Source organism: Plodia interpunctella, chromosome 21 (assembly GCF_027563975.2).
Source record: "Plodia interpunctella isolate USDA-ARS_2022_Savannah chromosome 21, ilPloInte3.2, whole genome shotgun sequence".
Classification (NCBI taxonomy): domain Eukaryota; kingdom Metazoa; phylum Arthropoda; class Insecta; order Lepidoptera; family Pyralidae; genus Plodia; species Plodia interpunctella.
This window is the reverse complement of record NC_071314.1, coordinates 1,776,940-1,797,283: the sequence shown is the minus strand read 5'-3', so window position 1 is coordinate 1,797,283 and position 20,344 is coordinate 1,776,940. Positions and strand designations below refer to the sequence as shown.

Below are 20,344 nucleotides of genomic sequence, written 5' to 3'. Positions count from 1 at the left end.
TACGGAACAACTACGGGTGAGTATTGTGATCATGGAGCCAAGCCCCGGGGCGCAGCTAGACTAATACTTAATTGGCGTTGGAATTAAACACACACATTAATTAGAGGTCATTTATTCTCAAAAAATTAACACATGTTACTGTCTAAACAAAGTATAATGACAAATAACTGATTTAGAATGTTTTATTGTAACTTCTGATTGATCAGTCAACGATAAAATACAATTAAAGTGTCAAGTAATGTCAAGGATTAGACGTGAGAGGCACGACTTTCTCATGAAACTCCCAGCACTCGGCAGTGTGCGCGCCCTCACACACCTCCACCCTGCTCATCATCGAGCCGTAGACTTTCGTGTTGGTCCAAGTGTGCTCGATCTGGTTCGTGTCGATGCCCGAGAAGCTGTATGTGCCCTAAAGAACAATAACAATTTACAAAATTTGTAAAAAAAATATGTGTTTATTTTACTATCTATTATCATCGTTCAGGAGATAGATAAGAACTTTTGTTGGAGCAACAGACAACGGAGGCATGTCTTTGCATTATTTTAGGGTTTTGCCCGCGGCTTCAACCGCGTTAATTTTTCGGGATAAAAGGTCCATATGTCCTTCTCCATACTTCAAACAACATGTATGCCAAATTTCAAGAAGATTGGATGAGTAAATAGAGCGTGAAGAGGTAACATACAAACAAATAAACAAACAAACTTACTTTCGCATTTGGCTAAGGATATACTTATATAATAATCGTGTAAGGAGTTAAAGTCTATGAACTGCCTCTATTGAGTATACCATTTAGCGAATTTTCATACAAAACAACATTACAACATTTAACATACAAATTGTATATAATTCTGTGATCATCTTTTAAAACCCTTTACACACATACATACATATATACCTCATACCTCAATTATTTATTTTAGGTTTGCAGTTTGCAACTGCTGTAGCACAGACCAGTCTGTGTGCTGTAGTATTAATCCGCCATATTGGCTTTTGTAAAAACGGCCGCCATATTGATTATATACCAATATTGATTAATTATATAATAGGGGCTTCATACCTCACATACATAGAAAAAAATAACCTTAATAGTTGTTTTAGATATCGATATGATTTCCAATGACAATTCAATCGATTTTAATTTATATTTTCGCTTGCTTCTTACCTTCTTGATCAGACATTTATCCTTGTCGTAGTCTAAGCCCATGAGAGAGGAGAAAATAGTCAGCAGAACCCCTCGGCAGCCGGCGCTGTTGGCTACATAGCTTATTTTCCACTTGTCCTCTTCAAATAAATAGGATTTACATTTTATCTAAAAAGGCTAATATTTTTAGCTTTTGTTGTCGAGTGTTTTCAAAAGTAATCACATTTAACAATATTTTTAGTCGTTATTTGTATTTCACCTCGCCGCCACCCAATTTGATCTTATGTTTTTTCTTATGTGTTATCGTTTTGCAATAAAGAGAACTAACCTCTTTCTATAGGGAAAATAATCATAAATTAAAACCACTATTTTTATTTGATTCTTAAAAAAAATAATATATTTATCGGATAGTTGACTATACCTTCTATTTCTTTAGCAGTTCTTTAATACCAATGATACCTTGCTATTTTTATGCGTTCCTTTCGAACTGTGCTTTCGAATAAGAAAACGCTCGAGACACACCTCGTTTAATCTAAGCAATTCTTTAGTCAAGTATTTTCCAGAAGATTTTTACCTTGTAATTGGAATATTCTTTGTAAATCGTGATGTTCCCTCTCATAAGATTGATATTCTTTGTGGTGTTGTATACTTCAACAAAGAAAGCCACCGAAGGCACCTTCAGATATGGCAGAGGGGGCCTCTCACACCTTGAGGCGTTCAGCATGATTGATCTATACAAACCCTTGAATACGATAATAAAAAACGTTAAAAAACGAATGTCTTATTGCTGCTAAAAAGGCTCTCGGAGACGTCTAGTTCATCGTCAAATGACACTACGTTTGTACAAAATTGATCTTCGCTGTGCAAAACTTAATACACGTATATATGGCTCCACGTTTTAATTTATATTATTGAATGAAGAGACTGTTAAATATTTTTACTTACGGACTTATCATATTCTCCAGAAGACCCATAACAAATTAAAATACATAAAACAACAGGCACCAAGCCATTATTTTCCATCATAAATAAAAACATTGAAACCACACGTATTTTACTAGTTTGATGACAGTATGAAAATTAATACGAATAACTAAATTATACATGACATAATTTAGGTAGTTAATATCAGTTTTAATAGGTAATTGTATCATTAAAATGTATAAATCTATTTAATCATGAGTTCGCGCAACAATTGAAAGGAAATGTGATTTTAATTTTGCTGAAATAAACAACACAGAAATAGTGATTGAATCAGTTTAGTTTTGGTTCCATGTCACAAACGTACTCCCAGCAGACCAGAGTCCCGCTACTGGAGAAAATCTCCACTCTCCACAAGTACCTGCCGTACATGAAGGACTTGCTCCACATTTGCTGAACGGCATCAAAGTCCAAATCTTTGTATGTGTACGTGCCCTGAAAATGTTAAAAATAAAGTTTAATCACATGTACATGATCGTATTGGTTACATCACAGTATAATGGAAAAATACTGATAATAGTAAAATTGGAAGTCTATGAATGTAATCTCAAGGTAAAAACGAAGCTACAGTCAAAAGCACAATTATAAATACCTATTTAATATATTCCAGAATGATACATTAGCAGAACGATCATTTTCTTATTAGGAGAGCCATCAGAAATACATTCGTTTTAAAATCAAGTGGCTCAAAAAGTTTTCCTCGCCTACTTGCATTTAGAAATAAAAAACTTATTCATTATTTAGTCCGCCTATGAAATTTAGGATAAAAGTACATTGCCTATATACTGTTCCAGGTTCTATCATACTTCCAAATAAAAATAAAAAAAACATAGCAAATTTTCTGTGATTGAATCCCCTCGTTCCTTAGTTCCATCCAGTGCATGTCCTATTTGTGGATAGCATACTCAAGTTCAAACTTTGGCATTTATAATTTTAATCACTAGGATTTTAGCGTTGAGTAGTCGATATTGTACCTTTGGTATACAGGAATGGGCGTGGCCATGGACGTTGAAGGCAAACTTGATGACTTTCATGATCATCCCGTGACATCCCACTGAATTCGCTATGTTCATGATCTTCCATTTATTGTCATCTTGAACGTAGCCTCTTGCTTGTATCTGTCAGATTAGAAGTTACAAATATTATGATTAAGTTTTTTGTGGACAATGGTCTGGCATTATAATAGTACCATTCCATATCTAAGACTAATAGACTTTGCAGCTGATAGGAAAAAATGGGGAATAACAATTAAAATAAATAAATAATTCCCAAGAAGAGTTGACGCCAGGCAGGCAGGTGATACCAAAAACACAGACCCCTTCAAAATGTATTTTTCTGACCTCTAATTAGGTACGACCAATGTACGTCGCTTCGTCAGAATTCCTTATCTTGTGAACTTTCTTGGCTCTTAACAATAATGTACCCACTCTCAACACTTGTGTTATTCTGTTCCAGTTTGAAGGGAGAGAGAGGCAGTGACAGAGTACTGTGGCAAAAGACCCTAGGCCACAAAGCGGGCAACGCGAGTGAACACCCCTGGCGTTGCAGGCGTTGATAGACTGTGGTGACCACTTATCATTGGGAAAGCCGCATGTCTGTTTGCTTGCTTAGTAGTGAAAAAGAAATAATTAATCCTTTACCTTCAAATTTGCGAGGACTTTCACAACAGTTAAGTTTCCTTTCAACAGTTTTTTCCCTCCAGATGTGTACAGCTCACTGTTGAAGTATATCGCGGGATTATTGTCGTACGGCTTGGATGGCGATTTGCAGGGCTCCGATATTGATACTTTTGCTTTGTAGGGACCCTGTAAAGTTTTATTTTTAATTTAATTTATTTACTAACTAAAAAAACCAATCATACAACCTATTTACCATTGTCAAATTGTTTTGAGATGTGTAACAAAAATAGCAGAGTAACAGAATAATAAAACTTGGTAACGCTGCGCTGGTGTTCATTTTGATACTACCCGTTTAACATCTAGCTAATGTAACTTAAAATACATACATATGTCCATATTTTTGATTACTACTAAATAATATTATTATACGATTTCTTTCGCTAACTAATCACCATATAATTACGTTTTCGTTTTAGTTTACCTATAAACTAATGACATTTGGTGAATTTTCCCTACTAGTTTGAACCGGTAATATCCGGTTTATACCTACTCAAAAACCTATCATCAAGCAATTAAGAACGTCGTTCTTGTCGGTGGAGCAGCCTCCATTTCTCTACACTTGCCTTTTCTTTCAAATGATCCTATCTGGATAAATATCCAGTATTATAATTATATAACGTTTATGTTTGTTTCACGCAAAATCTACTGGACGCAAAATCTAAAAGACGAATTGTTATGAAGTTTGATACGGGTAGAATATAACATATAGGATACTTTTATTCCGAAGCCCCAGGGCGCAGGTAGCAAAACATAATCGTTGGAGACCTTTTGCCCAGCAGTGCAACACATAAAGAGACTATGAAAAACATATTAAGTACTGATGCCATTTGTACTGTAATATAAATTATAAATGACAAAATTACAAAATACACAGGTATTTTGTAATTTTATCATTTATAATTTATTATGGTATTTTTATATTCACTTAAAAATATTCTATTAAATAAAACAAAATTTAATACAACAACCTCCGCGTAAGTATTATATATTTCGATATTTCCATATCAGCTGATCACTTCATCAGTAACTTGTATGGGAAAATAAAAAATATGCTTAATTTCATCACACGATTTTGCTCTTAAATTCGGTTTACACCATAGAATTAGTGCCTAGGCACAACATATTAAAAATATCTTTAATAATGCGAAAGTCTGTCGGACATACTACGCGAACGGAAACAGAGAAAAAAAATTTTCAAACAGGTCTGTTGGCTCTAGGAAATTCTTAAAGACTTGACTATTCCAGTTTAGGAGTAATGTCAGTCTCGAACTGCCAGCAGACGTTGGTGCCGGCGCTGGTCAGCATCTGCACTGTCCACAGGAACCTGCCGTACATGAAGGTCTTCAACCAATTGTGCTGAATTTCATTGAAGTCCAAGTGATTGTAAGTGTATGTACCCTGAAATTGGGTAGGTGAGAAAATTTATTACGATTACTAATCGAAAGCTCTTATATTATTACAAATACTAGTGAAAAAATACTGTGATAATGACAATGCTTTCAAAGATATGACATAAATAAAATCACACATTTTTTGGATTCGTCCAAACGCCCAGTACTAAATAATACTCAAACGAAACGTCACGATTGAGTAATTAATATCTTAGCGAAAAAAACTATGTTTGTTATGTACTTTAATTAATTGTTTTAATTGTTTATGCTGATGATTTCTTGATAAAAGTTGTTTCAAAATTTTAATATTTTACTGTGATTGTCTTTATTTTTATAATAGATCCACTGTATATTTATATATATGTGTATATCTCTCTCATCTGAGCATTTTCCCGGTTTACTCCTCAGCCGTTGAATGTCGAAGCACAGGGTCCGCTAAAGGATTGCGGGGTGCCCTTGTTTGGACTACAAAAAGACGGGTAATCACCCATAACCATCATGATATATTCAAATTTCTCATACTTCTCGCCCTCATCACCATTCCAGACCCACTCCATATCCCCATATTCAATCGATATAATTTGTCTATTATTTCAACTGATACCTTAGGTATACACCCACTTTTTTGGACACCGAAAATATACTTCATTGCCTCCATTACGAATCCCTGGCAGCCACCACTTTTGTTTATATACATGATCTTCCATCCGTCCCCCTCTTTGATGTAAGCTCTTATATTGATCTGCAACATGAGGTATCTCCGAATGTAGAAAATTTGATTATGTATTTGTTATAAGGTTTGACATCATAAATTCATTTGATATTATCTTCGCAAATTCTGCGCCTCTAGTCTTTATAAGCCCTGACTGTCGGTTCATTGAGATACTGATGTTCATGGTACATACTACTATATTTACTATGTCCGTGAACTGCTGATGATGATAGCATCGTTAACGTAGCGACAAAATGTCTACTCCCTGCAATATTTACTTACTTATTATAAAAGCTACATACAGTTGCCCAACACATGCTATGATTAGTAAAAATAAAAATGGAATGTCTTGTACCAACAATGAGAATGTAGGGCCATGCACGTATAGTAAAGACCAGATACAAATTAACCCACCACCTATTAACACCTGTGGTCAGGATACTCTGCCCTCGATTACCTTCATCAATGGGTCCACTCTGATCACAGTAAAGTTAGCCCTCAGCAACATCTTCTCTCCAGATTTATACGCCTCGCAGTAGTACAGATAGGCTGGATTTTTGTCGTACGGCTTAGTTGGAGTTTTGCACTTTTCCGATTTAAATACGGTGGTTTTATATGGGCCCTGAAAAATTGATGTTTTCGAGAAATTATATTATAGTATATATAGGCGAGATAATTTGGATAGGTTCGAAAATAGAAAGAATGGAGGAAAGCCTTTGCCCAGCAGTGGGACACCTGATGGCTCTGAATAAGTAAATAATAATAAATATCTTAAATGTGAGGCGTATGGTCCCCCTTATAATAAGACCAGGAAGAGACTATGTGTCCTGTCCTTTAGTCGTATCGAACAATATCCACTGGAATTTCTCCTCATGACCTCCGTGGCCATGTCATCATGCCCAACTGGAAACTGGAATACCTGGGTTTGATTACTGGAAGTCCTGGGTTCGATACCCAGTCAGGTGAACATAGACAATGATCTTTTTCAGATTGACCGGGGTCTTGTATATTTATCTATATATATAATGTTATAGATAGCATTGAGTTAGTGTCCCGTAACACAAATCTCGAGCTTGAGTGGGCAAACGAGCGGGGTTTGCCTGATGCTAAGCAAACACCATAACCCACGGACACCAGCAACCCATTTGGTCATATATATTTATTAAATATTTCTACCGTAGATCTCTTAGGAGACGACTAAAGAAAGTAGTAAAACACAGCCCAATCTTCACAATATTAGGTTTATCTTTTAAGCTAACCACGAGCTCTAAACGCAAAACCGGTAACAAGAGAATGAGAAACACACGCTGATAGAGTAGATCTTCAGTGTAGCTTCTCCACACTTACAAATTTAGAATTGTTTCCATCGTAGGAAGCATTTATTGAAGAGATAATAAAAATCAACGAAACAACAAGACTGGATTTCATTTCGCTGCTAAACTGTTTACACTAAGCATTAATGGCTTATTTTGTATCATATCATTACAAATAGGTACCTATTTACAATGTTATGTTGTAAACATAAAATAACCTAAAATAATTGCTATAATAGTTGACTATAATAACATCATTGCACTCTAATGACATAGTAATCGACGAATTTCGTTGAAGAATCAGAGATATGCCTTGGTATAATGATCAAATGCATGCATGGGCACCTCACTCTCATCAATTTCAGCCGCCAAATAACAGCATTGTTGTGTTCTGGTTGAAGGGTGAGAGAGGCAGTGTGCTTTCATGGTACTGTGTACTTCCTTCCTTTGCTATTCGGGAAACAACAGAAAAAAAAATTAATGTGTCAGCTGCTTCTATTACTGCCAAAGATTTTAGATAATGGGTAATAGATGCAACAAATTACTGCGCAGATGATAAAAATCAGTCATCGGAAATGAAGATTCTTCTATTGACTCTAACGGTATAAAGAATTATGATACCTACTAAATCAGTATGTGGACACTCACATGGATCACTTTGTCGTTTGCCTTTGAGGTCCTCTTTAGTATAGGAATAGGGGCATTGGAATATGAAAGAAGGTGATTGACTGGACAGCGCCACAGTGATACATTTATTACTGGAGAAACTGCACTTGTCTCGGTTATATATGCAACTCAGCCTAGATTTTGATTAAGGACTTTTGAACTGGTCTCTTTCTGGCCAGTTCAAAAGTCCTCACACCAATTAGCTTTTCAACAAGGGGGATATAAAGATGAGATCGATTGGGAGGCCGCTTCCATAGCTCCACTCTAGCGTTATTTGCATCTTGGACTTGTACGGTGGACTTTCTTATTTACTTCGCTAGCTGAGAGATCAAATTAGGAACTCGGACACATATACTAGAATTTTCCGCCACTTCTTGCCAACGAGCTATTTGGAAGACATACAGATCTTTTGATATTTCATCATTTCAGCGATACTTGGGACGACTGACAGGTCGTTTCCCTCTTTGTACGCTGGATTGCCTGAGGAAACTCTTACAGCTCTTCAGAGGAAATGGAGGGAGTATTTAGTCTATGCCATATTATTTGCAGTTACAAATATACAGCTGAAAAGTTTGTACGTACGTTTGAACGCGCTAACTAAATCTAAACCCCTGACACTACTCAGGTGCCAGAATGCCCAAATTCCCAAGGGAGTGAACAGGGACCCAACTAGTAAACAAATAAGGAACATTGAAGACATTTTATTCTTATATAGGTGTGTTAAGAGTGTGATATTCCCAACAGACGGAGGTGCTAGCTCGAGTCCCGACCTGTAGCCGCCACAGATACGAGCCATACTTCAAGGTTTTCGTCCAGGTCTGCTGGATGGCGTTGAAGTCCACATCTTTGTATAAATACATGCCCTGGAAAAAGCAATAAATATAATGACAGGAAACTTGCGCTAGAATTATCTCTGTCTCGTGCTCGTGTATTCCCAGTTACATATATGACTGTGATGCCCGAAAACCAAAGCCTTTTTGAATATTCGGTCCTAGTTCATTGAAATAATGATTATGATTCATACAAATCTCTCTCTCTCTCTCTCTCTCATCTGAGTACATTCCAGGTTTCTACGAGACGAGCTAGCGACGAACGTCGTTGAACCGAGAGTTTCTTTTCCAACATTTTCGTCCCCTCTTTGCAAGGTCTGTTGATTATTATTCATACCAATGTGCACCAATCACTACATAGTATAAAACAAAGTGCTGTATGTAATGTATGCTTAGATCTTTAAAACTACATAACGGATTTTGATTTTGGTTTTTTAATAAATAGTGTGATTCCTGCGGAAGGTTTAAGAGTATAATTTATTAAGGTTTTACCCGAGCAAAGCCGGCACGGACCGCTAGTAAATTATATAGTTCTCTCATTTAACCAGGCTCCTAGTTCGACCTCGAAATAAACGAAATCGGAGTTCTCAAATTGTTTTTAAGATTCATCTTCGTATTCGTCTCTCTGTTTTCACGGCTAAAACACTGGACCGATTTTGATAAAAATTGGTGTGCATGCAGTTAAAGACTACAAATATAGGCTGCTTTTTTTGAAAATCAATTCCCAAATCACTAAAATTGGGGTGTGAAAGTTTGTGTGAAAAATCATGTTTGTTTTAAATTCATGGGGTAAATCTAGTTTTATATAAGTTCAGTATACATATATAGACATACAATACCTTAGGCACACAACCCTTTAAATGCTGCACGTTGAGGCCGATCTTGAAGATCCTCATAAGGACCCCGTTGCAGCCCACTGCTCTCGCCACGTATATAGCTTCATATTTATCCCCAGCCAGAATGAAACCTTTAGATGATAACTGTAATAATTTCTAAGAGTAAAACAGCGAAAGAAATTCTATACAGGAAAAGATAAAAAAATAAAACAACAAGGCATACCACGAAACATACCAACACGTAACACGTTACTGTCTGTCTGTTTTTCCCATATCGTGTACGCAAAGACGTGCTAGATATTTATGTTTCAAGGTAGTCCCCCAGGCACAGAAGTAGGGAATCGGAAGAGAGGCTAAGCTTTTAAGTAGAAATTGTTACCTATTTTACTAGAGTTGGCAAAAGAATTTTAAATAAAAATACCTATATAAACAACATATTTATTAGATTTACACCTCCGAATCTATTTACACTGTATTCCACTAGAAAATCTATCCAAAATCTTCAATTTTTATCGAACAAGAGCGCGAAACATTGTGACAACTGTTGCGCAGCCCTCAGCTTGTCTACTTGCCGAGCGCGCGTATACTGGTTTTATCCAGTTTCGGCGCGAACGCGAGACCACTAGTAGAACGACATACGTTGCAAACTTGTAGTACCTACGAAAACTTAATTGTATAAAGCTTAGCCTCTGTTCATGTTCAGGTTACGAAAAATGGTAGGGGATGAAAGAATGTGTATCTTGTAACAAACTCCTAATACCCAAAACATAAAATCCGATGAATTTTAGAGCTGATCTATCGGATGTTTAAAAAATCTGTAATGTATTTTATTCGATATCTACCCACAGTTGAGGGTCTACCCTGACTACAGTTAGGTTTCCTCTCAATAGCGTCCTATTTTTAGCTGTATATATCTCGCTAGTGAAATATGTTGAAGGGTTCTTGTCGTAGGGCTTCGATGGCGTCTTGCACCTCTCGGACTTCAACAATAAGACTTTGTACGGGCCCTGGAATTCATATGAACATTTTTAAGAGAGTGATGTGCTTTAAAAACAAATTTTTAGTTTCTGTCCTCGCTCGTGTAATAATGTTTAAATGTTTACAAAAAAATGAAATTTTTGCCACATGCTCTCATTGTCGTCAGAAAGATATTGTGGCCTGACAAAACCCATGTCCGTGTCCGTAAACCGTTGAGGAGTTCCCTCGTTGGGAGCCGATCCTGAGTGCACCACCATGTCATGCTTATCATAATAATGCATTGTCATGGAAACTGAAGCGACGTGGGAAATTTCAACTCCGCAGGACAACAGGAAGTAGGAGAAATCTAAATTGCAAGATTTGAATACAGACAGACAAGAAAACATCGGGACAAGTGAAACTGCAGTGTAGATAACGCCCAAAAATACAAAACTAAAAGTTTGTAAAAAGAAAAAAGTACGAAAAAAATAGAATAGAGTTATGGAAACTGAAGAAGAACCAGAAGGATCTCTTTCATCCTTCCTTGAGATTCGCTAAAAATCCAATAAGTATATTTATTTCCGTTAATATAATAACATATAATCAATTAAACTTACCTCTCCTGTTTTACTGGCATTCTGAGTGGCGTTGCAATATGAGAAATTAATACACACGCACAAAAATAATGGAACTAGGCTTATATACATTTCGTTTACAATTTACATGGATTCGATATGACACTGACTGTTATATACATAGGTATGTATATATGTACCTGTCCCAAGTATACTTAGCAACTTATTATGTTTTTGTAAAGACGTTTTCACACGTAACATTTTACAATATTGCTAGAAAAATACAATTGAAAAAAATCACCTTTAACTTATTTCCTCTCTCTCTCTCTCTCTCTCTCTAGCTCATCTTTAGCATGTTTCCTCAGTTCTATTTCTATATCATTCTTAGTAGTAAACTCTCAAAGACCACATTTGTTTATAGACATATTGAAACTGGTTTGTGTCTCGCTTAGTGTCCAAGATTGCAAATCATACGATACGTTAAAATAATTAAATGGATAAATAAAGATTATTGTTATAAAACAATGTTTGTATTGGGCATTAAAAACTTATCTGTAATGATAGAATATAATATTGTTCATTGTGAAATGTGCTTTGTATTTGTTAAATATCCATTAACCGAACATTTAGGTTAGTCATTGGAGTATCATTATACATTCGAAGGCTAATGACAATTTGTACATATTAATATTGTACAAGCTTTTCCATAGTTATTTTATTTATTTATTTATTTATTTATTTATTTTATTTTATAAACCTACATATGTTTCAATACATAAAAACTATGCTAATTACAAGACTCCGCCTATAAATATTGTTTATTTCAACTTGTAATTTATTTATTACGATGTGTTAGTAAAGTCCTAGTATTTACAGTCAAAAACGAGATAATAACGGGAGTAGAAACATTTTAACAGAAAGATTCGGTCGTAGAATATACAACAAATCATATAACTAACACTTACTTTAGCTTCTCAAATTACGAATGACAAAAATTAACATCGCCAATGTTCGATATCGCAAAATAATGCATTGGAATTATTTTTCATGAATACATCCTACGGCCGACTGAAACCGAATCCAAACATCAATCAAATAACGACTATAATGGTACAGCATAAGATGTTAAATCCATTGAATTAGTTTTAGGTACACAGGAGTACTTACTAAATTCATGGTTAAATCAAAAACAAAAATATGATTCGAACAATTTTTCTCACTCGTATTACTTGGCAGCTAGGTACCAATAGCGGACGGGTATGGCGCTCTGCGATTGGCCAAAGTGATAAGCTGAAATATATTCGCATGTATCATTACAGACGAGAACTTAGGATTTCATACAAATATTTCATTTTCATACAAATACTCGGTATGTCTTAGGCAAAACGGCAAAATTATGCGTAAATCCACAGATATAAAAACATCACATTGCGTAAAACTGACAATTATGAACAAGGGACAAGAAACATTTGCGCTCTGTCTTTTCCAAGTACTTCGTAGTACCTACTAATTCCATGGTCTTTTCTTCTGGTGTATTTCTAATACGCGTTTCTCTTTCTTCTACGAGCTGAAAGAAGTTTAAAATTTTCTCTGTCTATAGTAGCCTGTTTTTATATATTCGGTATTACCTCCTTGCACGGAGAATTCATAAAGAATAAATTCATAACTCTCATTAGTGTCATTCACGTCTCAAACAACATCGATTTTAATCTTGGCATTTACAACTCCTCCCATACACACACCAAGGACAAAATGACAAAAAGCACAACAGACGAGTACGGGAAATCTAGTGATAGGGGAAGTAAGAGCACTGACAGGAGTTCCGTCAGGGTTCCCATCCATTTTAATGTGCACAAGCCTGGCTTCCACTTCGAGAGCTGCTGTGGTGTTTGCAATCTGTTCCCAGGGGTGTTGCTGATCGCTTTCTGCCAAGTTCTGGTCGGGTCTATCTGTCTGACACTCATCCTGACACACGGCAAAGTTTATGATGAAATGCATAGGACTATGGCGACACAATGTAAGTTTATCATGTATGTTAATCCCTTATCATTGTTTTAGAATTTTATGATGATCATCAATCAATAATTGGTTATTTTATACATACTGGCTACCCTATGGGTGCCAGAACGGCGTAGGCGCGAAAGAGATGGCGAGACGATAGTACCTGCGGTTGTTACAACAGAGATTTGTGGAAAAAATGAAGGGGAGGCCTTTCACAATAAATAATAAACATTTTTGCTTAAGGCATTAATAGAAAAATTATAAACATTTTTGCTTAAGGCGCCATCAAGCCAAATCAGATACTTTTTACCATGTGTCAAAAACAACAAAATATATATGGGGCTTGTATGAGTGTATGCTTGCATGTATGACAGTCGGACAAATGTCACAAATGTTGGAATCGAAAAGTCAATTATACTTGAGAACTAAAAAATATTAAATATTAGAAATAAAATTGATTAAAGTGACATTTTGATTATAGTGTTTCATTATGTGAATACATTTAAACATTTTCTCTTATACCCAAGCAATTATTCTATTCCAACGAACATTATTTATGCGAAAGTAAGTTTTGTTTGTTTGTTAAGTGAAGTTAAGGGTCACCCATTATCTACTGGACCGATTGTTACGAAATTTGGTACACGGGTAGAAAATAACCTAGAATAACACATATGGTAAGTACCATCGACCATCTATCCCGAAATTCCCACGAGAGCGAAGCCCCGGGGCGCAGCTAGTTCGCAATAATTCTGTAATTTAAGTTGACCGATTATATTTTAATAATATTGCCATTCCGATAAACATATTTATGTTTCGGATGTTTTTTTTTTAAATAAATAAATAAATTGCGCCAGTCATGAGCGTGGCAACGGGGACTATCCTGAGTGGAGTAACGGGAGCTGGCCTGCTGCTCATCATAGTGGCCCTCACGGAGAACTGCAGGGCTATGCTGGTATCCTATTTGTTTTTTTTAATATAATTTTTATTATTGGTCGTGGGCCGGGTCGTGAGGTTCCCTCTATTAAGGTTGAGCTACGCGATAGCTGACCCATGCGTCAACTCGTGAACGGCTGCCACAGGGAACTGGTCATCTCGTTTCTCATATATTTATGTTAGTTCATTTGTGTTTCACATCGATATATGTATTATAATCAACACTCGGATCACAATCATAACCAGTTTTAATATACCTTTTGACTATGTACATTATGTACTTTTATATATTATTAGAAAAAAACATTGTAAGAAACTAATAATGGTAAGCCCTTCTGGCATGATAGGGACCAACACTGTTCAAATGAGTTTCTTTTGGCATTTCTTCTCAGCAGTAGTTTGTAGCTTGTGAGAAATAACTATAAATATAAAAATTGACGAGAAAAAGTGACTGTGAAGATCTAATTTCTGAATGATTTGAATTTGAATTTATTTACCTCTCTCATTCTAATCAAAAATTCTTTATTAAACTTCACTACATAGTATAAAACAAAGTCGCTTCCCGCTATCTGTCCCTATGTCTATTACTTTACTTCAGCCTGCCTGACTTCAACCCTCTTTGGGAATATAATTGTTGACTATAATTTCCAGGCAAAAGCTGGTGCTAAATAAATTATTTCTCAGGTTTACCTGCTGGTGGCCACATTTGTGTGGGTTGGAATTCTCGCTTTGGCCTTAACTAAAATTTCGTGGGCATGCGTGCGGTTTAAACATGGCAAGTATTTAGACTGTATTTATTACCACTAAATAAAGTTTTTTTTACCATACAGACCTATAGGCCTACCATCAACTTTTACAGGACGATTCCAATGCAACTCAGTTTAATTTAGGCACCTAAAATGAATCGCATTCATACTAAAAATTAAGTCGATGGTACGAATTTGCGATGCAGCTCAGTTTAGGTCGTAAGTGGATCGCGTTAAGAGATGATGGTAAGCCCCCTGTGCTCGACAATGGGGATATTAAGTGGATAATATTGATACTAATTGAGAAGATAGAAACCTTACATTGGGAAAGTACCCATTGGACCTCTAAAATTAGACCTCATTCAAAAATAGGGCCCAGTCGGGGATCATGTTCACTACATTCAACATTAGATGATAATGAACTGAAGAAAAAGTAGTTTAATCACTGAGCGGCTTTGCTCTGATGACAATTTCGGTAAAATGCACTCTTCGTGATATTCCAGGTTATATTCTACTCGTTTACCAAATTGCATCGAAATCCGTTCATTTGCGCGAAACATTGAACATGTAAACCATCGCATGTGGTATTAAAACAAATGTAAATTCAAATTTTAAGTTAAATTTTTAAATGTCTTAATAAATTAATGTAAGTTAAGTAGGTACGTAATTTGTATTTGACTGACCTAATGTTTATTTTTCCTAGATGGCTTGTAATATTCTTTACTAGATTTGCCCACAAGTTCGTGAGTAAAAACCCGTATCCCGTGGGAATTTCAGGAAATCCCCACAACTCCTCTACAATCCCCAGCGAACCTACATGCCAAATTTCAGCTTCCTACGCGTTGTCTATCAGTCAGTCAGTCACTCAGTAACGGAAGTTTATATATTGATTGATTAGCCTATAGTGTTCCACTGCTGGGAAAAGCCCTCACCTCTACTACGCCTCCATCGCTGTCGGTTGGATCAGGATTGGTTACGATGGTTACGATGGTTACGATTGGAGGAGTCCAATTTTGATCGTAGATTAAAAAGTACATATATGTACTTTTTTTCAGCTTCGAAAATAAAGGATGAGGAACATCGGCTAGTGAACCTAGCTTGTGTGAGTGGACTCGTCACTTTCTTCGGAGGCGGTATGAGGATAATAAATATTATTTCTTTCTTATCTAGTGTAGCTCCCTGGTCTGGGATTTTCTTCAAGTCGTCCAAAGGCATCTGGCACTACTTTTACGAAGTCCGCCAGCCAGTGGCGGTAGACACACACACTATTGAACATAAGTCAACAGTTCAGGTTTTCCCCAAAATGTTTTCCATTACCTACGATGGGACGGCCACGTCTTGCCTAGGTAAACAAATTACGTAAGAAATGTCTGGTAAGTACCGTTCTCGCCTGGTCCTGTAAAGAGGCAAACCTGAAACAGCTGCGATCCGTTTCTCATGCAATCTACGTTCCATGATTTTTTCCATTTTTCGATGGCGATTTTTCGTGAAAGCAGAAACTGTGTTGAAACTTTATTAACCTAAATTAAACCTGTGTTAAGAAAATAGATTAAATTAACTTGTAATGTAAAAAAGCTAACCTTGCAAGGTTTAAAGCAAGAGAAAGTCCAATATTGATCGTTGATTGAGTCGGATATTGATAGTACCTAAATTAATTAATGTAATAATGATTTTCTTTTTCAGTTATGTACTTCTTTTCATTTATGGTTGTGTTCAGCTTCTACCACTTCCGGTACGTGCGGCGCGCCATCTTGCTCCACGAAGCCGAGTGCAAAGAATAATTGTATTTAATTTTACTTTTCATTCTTTGAATCTTTTTCTTTCAATAAGAGCTATGCTCAGGTGAAAGTTGTATTGTAATTTTGTTAACAGATCATTGTGGATTAATATTATTTATTAAAATCTTATTACAGTTTTAATAAAATAAAATCGTGCTTTGTACTGAAGGTTGATGACGGTTCCAAATGACCAAATTCTTTGATTGATTATAAATATAAACGTAGGTATAGTGTTAATTAGTTGTGTTTATTATTAACATTTCTAAATTTTACAAATCTCTTTTCAACATCTCGAAGACGGGAATCAAACAGCTGTTATATTTTTATTTTATGTTATGGCTCCATGTTGAGAGGTCCTTATGTACCGTTAAAAAATATTTCATTAAAGAATACATTATGGTACAGTGATGTACACGATGTTGGTTTATTGTTACCATTACAACGTTGATCCTGGACACCCAAGTGCTACCAATAAATTTATCCATATTCAAGACCGGCACAAAAAATAAAAAGAAATTATAAAATCGACAGATTTGATCTATTTTTTTAATTCTTTTATTGAGTCCTTACACAAGCTTCACCTTAGGTTCTCCACCCGACAGCAGAGGGACGTCCCGTACTCCGACTGATGTCTTTCAGTTCATTTAAGGAAAATCATCGGATCTCTCATATTTCACCTCGAACATTCATACCAATTTTTTTATCTATATGAGTTCATGCAATGACAAGACTTCTATTTATTGACAAATTGCGTCCAAAGCAAAAACTTATACATTAACCTCAAGATCCAAAGGTAGGTACATACCAACATAAGCCCAACATACGCCTGACGAGCAAAAGAAAAAAATTAGGCTAAAAATAGCCACGCTATGCTGCATAATCGGACAAGGAATTTTTAAATTACATTCCGTAATAGCTATAAATATACGTGGCTTCCGTTTATGACGTCATAAAAATAGTATCTTTTCATATGTTCCAATTCAATGTCATTATTGGAGTATTTTGTAGCTTTATGAGAAACACTAGGTATTTAATTCAAAATTTGACGACGACGAATCAGACCATTGCGGGCGAAAAAATAAATCGAGATTGATTTCTTTGTTTGTTACGTCTTCACGCTCTTTCTACTCAACATTGTCTTCCCGAAAGTTTACACACATTTAGTTTGAAGTGCGGAGAAGGACATTTAGTACCTAACTTTCATCCCGGAAAAATCACTGTCGCGTCATCCTACATTCACACTCCACAGTGATCCTATTCCAAGCGGGACCACACACCATCTATACGAAGAAGTCTCAAACACAACTAAGTACATACCTAATAATCTTAGCGTATTGTGGCATCACATGGGAGTAATTTGTCACCCCTGACTTTTGCGATAAGCCACTAATATCGTAGCTAATTTTCTCTGACAGCATATATACTACAGCTTATCTCAGATCGATTTCTAGAGTTAATACGGATGTGTCAGGATAGCGCCGTATTTATAGCTAAGAATCATGTGCCCTGGTGCTGGGACCCTTAGGCTAAATTAGGTAGCCTGGGAAGATCAGAAAATGGGCGCTGAAATCGTACATTCTCAAGCACTATTCCCGATCTTGCAACATTGTTTAACAGATCCATAAATATTTGTACTAGACCGAGACAAAACACTAAATAAATGTGAGATACACGAATTTGGATAGCCATGTTGTATGGCTGGCTTGTTGACGGAAATGAGGTTAAATACTTAGGCTAGATACCCTACTAGCCTATGCTATGAGATGAATCTCAAGTCTACACAGTGTTACAGTTTATTGACTTTCACAATCTGCGAGGGAAGAAGCTTTAGGTTGGAATTTTCATAATTCGACTAACGTTATGATTCTAAAGAATGTTAATTAAAGTAACTAAATAAATTACTTTAATTAAGTAAAAAACCAAGTTAAGTTCAGTGGATTTAAAATGCTGCGTTGACAATCGAATTTGAAGACGAAAAAAATTGTTTTCGGTGATTCGGATATATGAGCCCTTTGAGGTTGGCAGCCCCCATGCACGGCGGCGTCTAGCCCCCCTTTACCTACGCCACGGCATCGGGACCTCTCTATCGAAGTTTTACACATAGGATTAGAATTAGATTAGATTGTTATTCATAATTTCGCTTGCATCTCTAACATTAGATAAATATTTTTCTTTTTTCTGTGCATCTAGCAATTTTCTTGTTTAAAATTAAACAGTGATATAGGAAGCCATTCGAATGCATATTATAAGAAACCACTGCGAACAAATTATAACATGTCTCTACTTATGAATGACATATGAAAAACATATCCGATTTCTTTGTATAAATTAATCGAAATGATATGATCTACTTACCTACATATAGATGTCACTCTTGAGTGCAAAGACAATAGCGTTAGTGAAGCTATTCACCATTAAAGTTGAATCTACGTATTTTTTTAACGCATTGTTGTTTTAAATCTAAACATAATAATGAATAACGGCATATTTCAAACGCAAAACCTAAATAAATCTATAAAATTATCGATGATAAAATTCTAAGTGTAAACTGTGTTTTCCAGATTTTAAAATGTTACCTAAGTAAACATGTTACAATTCGTTTAATTTTTCGAAAACCACAAATTCGGTTGAATCGACAAACATCCGCCTACTTTTTAATGAACGTTCGTGAAACGTCCGCAGTTCCAACAGCAAACATATTAGACCGCAGAATGGAATTCTCGTTTGACATCTTTTTTTTTCTTTTTCTTTCTATGGGTATATAACGTCCAAGCAAACCCATAATACCACGATGGGGACTCAAAATTTTTGTACTTATTGTACAGTTTTTCTAACCTACAAAATCCGCCTTTTCTCTTAATATGTATTGGCCAGATATTGGTAAAATTGATTAGTAACTCTGTAATAGCATAAATTATATTTTTATCATCAAATACAGTTGTCTGAAGACGAAGAAGTCCCGATACCTGATAAAAGCGCCTTAGAAAATTATCGATGCAAAGTAGCAACACGACGAAACATTGCTAATCTTCATCGACACCAAGCAAGACAGATGCTTAACCTGTTAACAACCTATAAAGCCGATCACAAAATTATACTCTGATCTGACATAGCAAAACAATTCTTAATGCTATTACTTTACGGTACTCTTTTCCTTGAATATTATTTATTAGTGTTTATGACATATCTGATCGAATTTTAAACTATTGCATAAAAATACAAAGACAAATCACACAGATTGAGTTAGCCCCAAAGTAAATTCGAGACTATATATGTAAATGTTATAAAATATAGTATCCTTGATTTAGTATCCCACAACATGTTACCTATATAGCTAATATAGACAAACATCCAAGGCTCAGGTTAATCTAAAAATGAAAATTTCCACCTTGACCTGTATTGGAGGGAAAGTATTTATTAATAGCAATTATGTGTTACATACGAATAAACCCAAAAGTGCGGCTAGACCTATACCTAGATAAATAAATATATTAGGACAAATCACACAGATTGAGCTAGCCCCAAAGTAAGTTCGAGACTTGTGTTATGGGATACTAACTCAACGATACTATATTTTATAATAAATACATATATAGATAAACATCCAAGACCCGGGCCAATCAGAAAAAAAGATCATTTTCCATCATGACCCGACCGGGGATCGAACCCGGGACCTCTCGGTTCAGTGGCAAGAATCTTACCACTGCGCCACCGAGGTCGTCAGCAGATGCAGCGAGCTTATCTTCGGCTAGATCTAGATTTAGCCTTTATATTTTCAGCTAAACTAGATGTAGGCGGTCTTCT

At 35.8% G+C, this 20,344-nt stretch overlaps 2 protein-coding genes across 2 annotated transcripts in view; one reads left to right on the top strand and one right to left on the bottom strand.

Annotated features, from left to right (window-relative positions):
- Positions 1 to 1,767: 1,767 nt before the first annotated feature.
- The window catches only part of LOC128679503 (uncharacterized), a 21,083-nt gene continuing 2,506 nt past the window's right edge, over positions 1,768 to 20,344 (bottom strand). The window contains exons 3-12 of the mRNA XM_053761791.1: positions 10,393 to 10,557; positions 9,554 to 9,694; positions 8,655 to 8,747; positions 7,531 to 7,668; positions 6,363 to 6,527; positions 5,798 to 5,935; positions 3,764 to 5,200; positions 3,098 to 3,241; positions 2,088 to 2,558; positions 1,768 to 1,884 (exon numbers count right to left, since the gene is read on the bottom strand). Of these exons, the coding sequence (XP_053617766.1) occupies positions 5,039 to 5,200; positions 5,798 to 5,935; positions 6,363 to 6,527; positions 7,531 to 7,668; positions 8,655 to 8,747; positions 9,554 to 9,694; positions 10,393 to 10,557 (1,002 nt within the window). The 3' untranslated portion in view covers positions 1,768 to 1,884; positions 2,088 to 2,558; positions 3,098 to 3,241; positions 3,764 to 5,038. The remainder of the gene's footprint in view (positions 1,885 to 2,087; positions 2,559 to 3,097; positions 3,242 to 3,763; positions 5,201 to 5,797; positions 5,936 to 6,362; positions 6,528 to 7,530; positions 7,669 to 8,654; positions 8,748 to 9,553; positions 9,695 to 10,392; positions 10,558 to 20,344) is intronic.
- Positions 11,836 to 16,895, top strand: LOC128679507 (uncharacterized). The gene is made up of 5 exons (XM_053761798.2): positions 11,836 to 13,099; positions 13,938 to 14,035; positions 14,701 to 14,791; positions 15,818 to 15,895; positions 16,446 to 16,895. Exons 1-5 carry the CDS (start codon positions 12,835 to 12,837, stop codon positions 16,541 to 16,543), a joined length of 630 nt encoding a protein of 209 aa, XP_053617773.1. The 5' UTR covers positions 11,836 to 12,834; the 3' UTR covers positions 16,544 to 16,895.